The 10,126-nt window shown below is 37.2% G+C and overlaps 1 protein-coding gene across 1 annotated transcript in view; it reads left to right on the top strand.

Moving 5' to 3' along the window:
• The first annotated feature begins 8,699 nt into the window (after nucleotides 1–8,699).
• Nucleotides 8,700–10,126, top strand: part of LOC141685198 (lipid phosphate phosphatase epsilon 1, chloroplastic-like) — a 9,075-nt gene continuing 7,648 nt past the window's right edge. The window contains exons 1-4 of the mRNA XM_074490315.1: nucleotides 8,700–9,125; nucleotides 9,326–9,551; nucleotides 9,712–9,785; nucleotides 9,949–10,120. Coding sequence (XP_074346416.1) covers nucleotides 8,823–9,125; nucleotides 9,326–9,551; nucleotides 9,712–9,785; nucleotides 9,949–10,120 — 775 coding nt within the window. The 5' untranslated portion in view covers nucleotides 8,700–8,822. The remainder of the gene's footprint in view (nucleotides 9,126–9,325; nucleotides 9,552–9,711; nucleotides 9,786–9,948; nucleotides 10,121–10,126) is intronic.

The raw sequence follows: 10,126 nt of genomic DNA, 5'->3' as shown, positions 1-10,126 counted from the left end.
GAAATCAACTATTTGACTATGGACTAACTGTTGACAAAATTCCTATATTCTGTGACAACACAAGTGCCATTGCCATTACTGAAAATCCAGTGCAGCACTCAAGAACCAAGCACATTGACATCAAGTACCACTTCATAAGGGAACATGTGATGAAAGGTACAGTGGAACTTCATTTTGTTCCAAGTGAAAAGCAGATTGCAGACATATTTACCAAGCCACTTGATGAATCAACATTCACAAGATTAGTAAGTGAGCTAGGTATGCTTAATTATTCATAAATTCATGTCCTCATTATAATCTGCTTTGAAGCCTGAAATGAATTTATGTCGAGAACAAAGTTGGCTTTAAGTAAAGATTATTCTATCAATGGATATTCCCTATCCGTTGAAAGCCAAAATTGTTCTATCAACGGATGTTTATTATCCGTTGAAAGACAAATACATTTCTGGTAATTTTATCCTTCAACGGATAAAAACTGTGTTAATCTTCAACGGATAACTATTTACCTCATCCGTCGAAGTGTCACATCAGTTACTTTAAGTGAGTCACAGCCGTTGATTTGTTTACTTAACCGTTGATACATATATACACTGTTGTATGTATTTGCATTAAAGGCAGTTTCAGAATTTCTACAGTTTTCTTTATTCTCAAACGGTTGTAATTTATTAAAAAGTATCATTTAATCATTTAATTTATGTTTTAATTAGAGAAAGTATAAAACCCCATTGAATTCTTATTTTCACTTTACGCTTTCTAGCAATTTTTACTCTCTTTCTCTCCCAAAACTCTCAATCTTTTCTCTGCAACCTCTACTCACAACAATGGCACCAGAGTCAAGATTATGTCTCAGTCTGGCTTTGTTTATGAAAAGAACAATTTCGTAGCCTTGGTGGAAAAGAATGAAGCCCATTCAGATTATCACAAGATGATGGACTTCATCAAGAACTGCAAACTAAGCTATGTAATGCTGGAAGCCCCAACTATCTCTTGTGAGGTAATTGAGGAGATTTGGACAACTGCAGAGTTCAACTCCACAGATATAACCATTGCTTTCTCTCTCAAAGGTAAGGATTACTATATTAACTGTGATGATATACAGTCATGCTCTAAGTTACCTGAGAATAATGCCATGACACCATACACTGATAATGATGTATCTGCTATGTTAGATTCCATAGGCTATTCTTTTGATTCTTCCAGTTTAGGGAGCATTAGAAGAAAGGGCCTTAGGAAAGAATGGAGTTTTCTTGGAGATGCCTTTATCAAGGTTTTCTCTGGGAAGATTAGCAATTTTGATGCCATAACTTCATCTCTTGTTAATATGCTCTACATGCTAGTTTCTGATAGGTACTATAATTTTAGCAATTATGTCATGTTAGAATTAGGTTCCAGGTTAGGTAACAAAGCCAATAGACCTCATAACATCTACTATGCTAGATTCTTTATGTTATTGGCTAACCATGTTGCTGAAGGTTTGGTCATAACTAATGAGAGCAATAAACTCAAATGTTGGGCACAAGAGAAAAGGGTCCTTGCAGAACTTTTGAGAATTAACCTCAACAGCTAGGTGTCATTGGTATATTTACCAATAATGAATGTATCTCAGGTAAGTGAGGTAAATACTTCTGCAACTCCTACATCTTCCACCCCCATTGTTTCTTTGCCTTCTAGTGTGGCAATGCAATCTGTGTCTTTGTCCTAACAGATTCCTACCAAAGCCACCAAAACTAAAATTCCAAAACACAAGTCAAATAAAACCACCTCTGTTGTCTCTCAAAAGACAACAGTTGTAACAACTACCATAAACCCTGAAGGGAGTGAACAGGGTGTGAGTGGTGAGGGGAGGGGTGAACATCAAGAAACCCCCCAGGATAAGGTGGGAGAGGTGAGTGGTACCCTAGCCAGCCAAGCCACAGTTTCTCAAAAGACTGTGGTGGTTCAAAAGGAGTCAAACACATCCCTAGTTGCATCCTCCAAAAAGGATGCAGCTATTGAAAATAATCCCCTACCAGGGACACAAAACAAAAGAGGGAGGGACACTGAAGCCACACATTCACCTGTCAAAGTTTTTTCAAGAAGAAAGAAGGCTAAAACCCTAGTTTCCACACAGGGGGCACACACTGCACAGATACATCCACCTGTATCTTTGCCTTCTCAAATTCACTTTGATGTGGCTCCAGCAAATATGGAGTCACAGCCCCATTCTCTCATAATAGACACACAACAATCACCAAATTTTCCATCACCATCTCTGGATGTGGATATGATATTCACATCAATTCCTGATTCTCCCTCTTTAAAACTCAGGGAGGAGCCCCACTCAAATCCCGGTGATCATCATCTGTTAGATGATTTGTTGGATCATCAGCCAATTCTTTCAGACTTAGTTGAAGAATCTGTGTCACCTCACTTAAAATCAATTCACACAGATTCAACAATAATGTCACTTTCAATATCTACATCTTTTCCTTCTTCAACGGATATCTCTCATCTGTTGACAAGTGGTTGTTCTTCGACGAATAAGCTTAACAGCAGTTATCCGTTGATATCATCAGTTTCCACTTCAACGGATACTCCCTATCCGTTGATAGTTTCTACACATAAAACTGCATCAATTCCAAGTGTAGAAGACATGGTTACTGTACAATCACTTCTAGGATTGAGGGAAGGGAGTGATAATTTGAGTGAGAGGCTGGGTTGCTCCCAGGCAAAAGGAGAGGTTGAGAGTCAAAATATGCATGCTATTTCTTCCAGCATGGCAAAAGTAAGTGAGGGGAGTACCACCTTAGTAGGTGAGGGTGAGGATGTGAGGGTGTGTGTGAGCCAGGGGGAGCCCCTGATGCAAGAATATAGAGAAAATGAGAGAAAAGCAGGTACAGAAGCTATAAAGGTGGATCCAGCCATTGCTAGTGAGTCAATGATTGTGAATGATGCTGAAAAGGGAAGACAATTTCAGCAACATTACAAAGCTGAAATTGATAACATTTCCTTGGATGCTGACACTTTTACTCATCCTGTTTCAGCCTATCAAATGTTGGTTGCTCAGGGCAATGTGGAGGCAGAGCAGACTTTGAACATAGTGCACACTTCAGAATCTCTTCAAAGAGATAAAGCTGCTGTTAATAGGATGCCTTCTCAAGTTGGTGAGCCATCTGAAGAATTTGAAGTAAATTCTAATGATGATGACTCTAATTCTTTGGATGGGAGCATGAACTTAGGGGGAGATGCAGGCCCAAGTTCTGTTCCAGATTTACCTGAATGGGCATGAACAAAGAAATCTACACCAGGACAGTTTGGTGTAGCTTTGGTCAAGCAAGTAATGGCTATTCAAAAGGCCCTTCAGAAGACTACAGATGCCAGTACAAAGGCTATTCTTCAAGCTCATCTAGACTCTCTGCATCTCTTGCAGTTGCAGCATATCAGACAGAATTTAAGTATGGATGAACTCAAACAGAATATTGCTAATCTGAAATCCTACAATTCCGAGAAGTTGGATTCAGTTATGCCTTATGGTACAATACAAGATTTGTTGCTGAGATTGAGGAGAGAATCTGATGCTGACAAGAGGCTGGCCAAGTTGGAAACAAGAGTTCAATTCATTGAAGACTCTATGGTCACCATTCTTCAAAATCAACAATCTCAGACAAATCTACTATTGCAGCTGGCAAAAGCACAAGGCTTGACCCCTATCCTTGATGATAACAAAAAGGGGGAGAATAAAAGGGAAGGGGAAGGAGAGCCATCAACAACAGTTCAAATATCTAAAGTGCTAGTTCCTGCCATCACCACTTCTCCAACTCTTCAAATCAAAGGAAAGCTTGATGGAATTGATCTAATCCAGATAGCAGCAGCTGAGATGAAAGTCAAAGAGTAAAGGAAGAAAATTGATGAAAGGATGCAACAAATCTTTGGTTCTACAACTTCTAAATCACAATCTGTGAAGCATAGCACAAAGGTGGAGCCAATCATTATGGAGCTCAAGCCAGTAAGGAGGAATAAGGTTGGAGAGACTTCTTCCAAGTATCTGAAACCTATGGTTCTCAAGCCCAACAACAGATCCAATAAGGAATCTACAAAGAACCCTTTAAGCCTTGCTCAGTTGAAAGAAGTGGACTTTCCTCTTCCAAAGCCTGATGAAGACAAGGTTTTGGGTGGTAATATCATGAAGCACAAGGAGACCAAGGATGTTGTTGAAAGGATGAACATGGCTATTATATTTAGAAAGGGAAAGAGTATCTGTGTGATACAAGGACATCCCAAATTCTCAATAGCCAAGAGGGAAGAAGCCAGAAGGTTAAAGGAAGAAGTTAAAAAGCTAAAGGCTGACAAAAGAGCACAAGCAAAGCTTGAAAAACAGCTAAAGTCAAGTCAAGCTGAAGAAAAGAAAGAAATTGAAGACAAGAGTGAAGATGTAGGTATGGATGGGGGACATGATTAGTGATGATGTGGAAGAAAGAAGTAAGGAAAGAAAGGAATGGCAGAAAGGGAACAGAAAGAAGGCCAATGCAAAAAGGAAGATGGTAGATGAAACTGAAGAAACCCAATCAAAATCCAAACCACCACCTTCTATTCCTGAACCCATTGTGCCTGACCCCTTCATAAACATCCATGGTGAAACAATCACTTCTAAGGAGGAACCAATTGATTGAGACACCATCAAATTGCCCACCTTCTTAACTACTTCTCCACCATCAAAGAAACAGAAAAGGAAAATCAAATCAATACCTCCTCTAACCTCAATCAAATTCACTCGGAAGCCTAAGCCTAAGCTACAAGCCTCAAAGGATGATTATATTCACATTTGTGACATAAAGGAATTTTCAGACATTGAACTCTATCTGGATGAGCTGGAGGAAGTAAGGGAAATAGATGCCTACAGACAGCTTCCAGAAAAACTAGTGTTCAAATATAAAGGAAGTGGGGAAAGGACTTGGCCTCTTCACAGAATTCTGAATGAAGGCTATTCTACCTTTGTTAGAGTCTACTCAGTCATAAAAAGGGATTATGGTTTTACCAGGACTGCCAAAACTGAGATTCTCAACAAGATTGTCAGCATAAGGAAAACTTGGTGGGAGCCCAATGCCTTGCCTAGAACATTACTCATACCAGAGAGAGGAATTACAGTTCATAAATCACCTCATTGGTTGATGGAGTTCAGAGACAATAAACGGGTCAGAAGATTTTTCAGCTTTGAAGATCAGCTCAAGATTGCCAGTAATGAAACTCTCAAGGATATGCAATCTAAGTTGGACATCAATGAAGAAGATGAAGCTGAGTTCTACAGACAACTTCAACTCCAAATAGAGGAGAATGACAGGAGGCTAGGGAAGAAAACAAGGGATCAAAGGAAAAGAAATTAATCTGCTCAGGCTAAAGGAGCACCCTTGGAAACAATATAATTCTTCAATTCTATCTCAGTATACACACCTTTGCAGCACTTTTGAATTTGTACTTTATTTCAGTTCATATGTTTATTAAGTGTTTTGTTATCATCAAGTTAAACCCAAATTTATGCCTACAGTTCTAGTAGACATAAATAGGGGAAGATTGTTAGGAATATGTGTATTAGTTTGATGATAAGTTAAACAAAACACTTAAGTAGAAATCTAGTGTTTGTAGCCTCAACGGATAAGACCATTTTGGCTATCCGTTGAAAGAGTAGCTTTACTTAGAAATAAGTTTAGTATTGTAGCACATTTCATTCTCTGTACTTAAGTTGTAATTCTTAGATGTTGTGGGAAATTATCAGTCATATTGGCTACTAGTGGATATGCAAATAGGAGGGCTAATTGTAAATATTTCATGCCTTGTAATTTTGTATAAGTGAAGTAGTATCAACTGATATTAAAGGCCTTCAACGGATGAGAAACAAAGCTTCAACGAATGTCTCTAAAGTTTCAACGGATAACATCCATCAACGGATGAGTGCTTCAACGGATAAAGCTTCAACTGCTAATGCATCAACGGATAAAGCTTCAACGGATAAAACATCAACGGATGAAACCTTCAACGGATGCTTAGTTCAAATAGCAGTTGATAGTGACAATTCATAAGCTGACAGAGGCACATGGGTTGACAGAGACAAACTGGAATGTGGCAGCCTCTAGGAGGAATCAAGAAAATGCAGCATTTCTATTCTGGTGCAAACAAGGAAGTATTCAAATATTCATAGCTAAACCTAAATTGTATTGGATAGAGAAATGAAGAAGAAACATGTGAAGAATCTTTTAATTGTATTTTACAGTTTTGTCTTCACTTGTAAACTTGGTGATATATAAACCAAGTAGCAGCTAGTAATTAGATGGTGAATTTTCCAGAGCTGTTTAGAAATATCCAGAGAGAAAATCATCTAGTTTGTACTAGGACGCAACTGTGATTTAATTCTTTGAATCACAGATTTTCTGAAATAACACATCTCTGGTGAACCAACAAATCCACCAGAAAAGTTTTTAAGTCTGTTGTGTTCTTTACATTTGTGTTTGAATATATATCTGTCTGCATTAGCTGGAAGCAATTCACACACTTGTTCATCAAAACACATAAGCCTAGAAACTGCTCAAAACTTGAAAAAGTTTTAAGATTTACATTCAACCCCCCTTCTGTAAATCTCATTGAAAGTTCACTGGGAATAACATATATATATATATATATATATATATATATCCTAACCTGAGTCCCTACCTAAACCAGGCTCTAATACCATGTTAAGTAATCAGTCGTTGTAAAATTTTAAGATTTCAGAAAAAGACCCAAACATGATCTAATAACACATCAAATTTTATTTAAAATTCCTAACTTCAAAACAAATGTCACAGACACTGTTAAGAACCTTAGTTTTGGGATTAACTTAATGTTCAGGTTATATGTCAAGGCTCTAATTAAACACCGAGAACTCAAACAGTATAATTTGATCAAGGGTCTTACTCCAATGAGAACCCCATTATTGTGAGATATGAGATCTAATCCTATTCACTCATTTAAATACATCATATTGATCTTCACCATTCATTTAATATTTAATATTTAATTTTAATATTTTATTATCTTTTATCTACTTCAACCCCCCATTAACTACCATCACTCCCGGCGTCCACCATTTCCGGCCATCACCAACTCCGGCGACCACTAGAAAATCACCATTGTTAAACATAAAATCACCACCGTCAAATCAAAAATCACCACCGGAAAATTAAATATCACCATCTGCGCACTAAAAATCACCAACGAACAGTAAAATACACCACATCCTACCATAGTTTTCGGCCACCAGATCTAGCCACTGGTTCCATTCATAACTCTGATCACCAAATTTATAACAAAAATCACCTGATTACATGCGTGTACCACCACTATCGTCGTAAACATCAACGAAGCAACATCACTACTACCCCATACAACACCACCACACAATCATTACCACATCACCACCAACACTACCATCTGCAGATCGTCAATATATAACGAATCACCAAATACAACCCAAAATCACCAGAAAATGAAAATTAATCAATAAAAATTGAGAAAACACACCAAATTTTATTAAACATTATTGGCGGAACAAACCGGAAATGAAATAGTCAAAGCTAAAGTAGATCCATCAATCGATAAAAAAGAATTGAATTCGTCGAAGCTGGATATATGCTAATTGCCGAAAATCGTTATAAATTGATGAACAGTAGTCGAAAAATCGACGACCGGTGGTGGGGTTAGCGGGAACTCGGCAGTGGGATTGGTGGGATTACACAAAGAAAGAGACAGAGGTATGTGGGTGATAAAGAATAGTGATGGGGAGAAGGGGTGAGATGTAGACAGAGAGAGTCCGGCAGGAGGTGGTGGAGCAGCGGTGGTAATGGCGGATGAAAGGGACAGTGGGGGTGTTGATGTGAGAAATGAATTAAAGAAATTGGGTGAATAAGTGAGAGAAAGAGATGTATGGTTGGGATTAAAAGAAAAATAAAATATATATTATAAAATGGAGGATTTAGATTAGATCTCATATTTTATTTTAAGATGTGTTCTTATTTAAGCAACTCTCTCGTTTGATCAAAATAGATACTCCTTCTAAATCATTAGCTTGTTCTAGCTGGGATATAAATCAACATATGTACAAACAATACATCATCTAATTATGAACCATTTGTTTTGTTTAGCAATTAAAGATATTTGAAATTTTAAGTATACAAGTGTATAATGAGTGATGAACTAAATTCGTGATATCAGAAATCAAATTCTAATCTTGTATCATTAATATTCATCAGTAGTTTGAAATTTATTTCATCCCTCAAATCAAACGACTTCTCTGAGCACTATGAATTTTTTTTTCCCTTTTCTACCGCTAAGAATGATAAAGAAAAAGTACTATGAAGGGTACTTCGAATAGAAATTTTGTAATTTATGTTAGCCCTTACATCTATAAATTTTTGGTTGTGCCATTCACAAGGAACTAAAATAATGTTTAAGTTTCAAGTGAATCCCATCCCCAGTGTGAAGTGTGAACTATATGCAATGTGTCAGCTATCACATTCTTTAGTCTCAACCGTGAAACATGCCAAACAGGAAAACACAACTAATTCATTTAATTTCAGGCTGAAGAATGAGAAAAAAACAGTAATTGGCACAATTATTAGGAAAGAAATTCAAAAAAGTACACCCAAAAGCCCAAAACATGTCTAATATATGTGACCATTGGAGTCACCGGAGATTGGCTACAAACTTCAACATGTTACACCTTGAATCTACATTTTTAAATTCTCTGGAATAAGTTGTAGAATATTATAGCAGTGTCTATATTACTAGTGATATTGTTAAAACCAATCAGAAACATGGTTGCTTCAACAGCCATTTTAAACAGACCTGCTATTGCTTCTGCCAGGTTTTCCTCTAGCACAAAAGTACACACAGTCGTTTCAAGATTTGGTAAAATAAATATACCTAAAAAATATGACTTGTCATTACAAAACGAAGTCAAGTATGAGACGAGTAGAATAAGCAACTACACTACAAGTTACGTCTCTAAAGACAGTAGTAGTCTGGAAGAAGGTTTTGGAGGTCATGAGAAGGAGGGTTTTGGTGCTAAGTTGGTTCCGTCTGAAATGAATCAACTCGAAGCTTTTCTCAATGATCTGGTTAGTGTCTTTTCTTCTAATTTTTAACCTGTCATAATAATATTCTACATTGAAATGTGTATATGTGTGCTTAATATAGAGGAGTGGTCTTCTTAATACAAAGATTGATTTAAAATGACATGATATGATTAAGATAACCTAATTTTAACTTGAAATAACTCTTGTATGATAACTTTTGAGTATAATTATTTGAAGTGTAGAGCAAGTGGCTCATGGTGGCACTCTTTTCTGTGGTCCTCCTTGTGAGGCATGATGTGAAAGCAATTTGGATAAGTATGGGTTCCATTCTGAATGTTGGACTTTCAATTGCTCTGAAGAGAATTTTTAAGCAGGAGCGACCTTCAACTGCCTCCAAATCGGACCCTGGAATGCCATCCTCACATGCACAGTCGTTATTCTACCTCTCCTTTGTCGTTATTCTGTCAAGTAAATTTATCTCTCTCCATCTTTTAATTTAGATTTAGGTATACATAGAAAATCACAATTTCAGCACAGATATACTCTTCATTCCAGAACATATGTATTATGGAACAGATGCACTTCACTTTGTCCCTAACTTTCTATTTTATATTGGTTGCTATTGCAGTGATGGACTGGCTTGGAATGAACATTTATACAACTGTTGTTGGTGGACTTGTATTGTTATTAGGTTCATACTTTGTACGTATCCTCTCAACTCTCTTAATACCCCATTGTTACTTAAATAAGTTTCAGCATACTTAGTATGTGCATGCATAATTCTGTTACTCATCAAAGACATGATCTTGTTAATCTGATCTTCACTCTTAAACAAATATATATATATATATCTACATTTTTGAAGGCACGGTTACGGGTTTCACAAGGATTTCACACTATGAGCCAAGTGACTGCTGGTGCAGTGGCGGGATCTGTATATGTGGGGCTGTGGTATTGGCTCTGGGATACAATTGTTTTTCCGGCATTTATCTGTAGTTTGTGGATTAGACTTGTTGTAGTTGTTGGAGGGGTTGGATGCATTC

The sequence above is a fragment of the Apium graveolens genome, chromosome 9, assembly GCF_009905375.1.
Source record: "Apium graveolens cultivar Ventura chromosome 9, ASM990537v1, whole genome shotgun sequence".
Lineage (NCBI taxonomy): Eukaryota > Viridiplantae > Streptophyta > Magnoliopsida > Apiales > Apiaceae > Apium > Apium graveolens.
The sequence above is the reverse complement of the archived record's forward strand: the minus strand, read 5'-3'. Positions and strand labels throughout refer to the sequence as shown.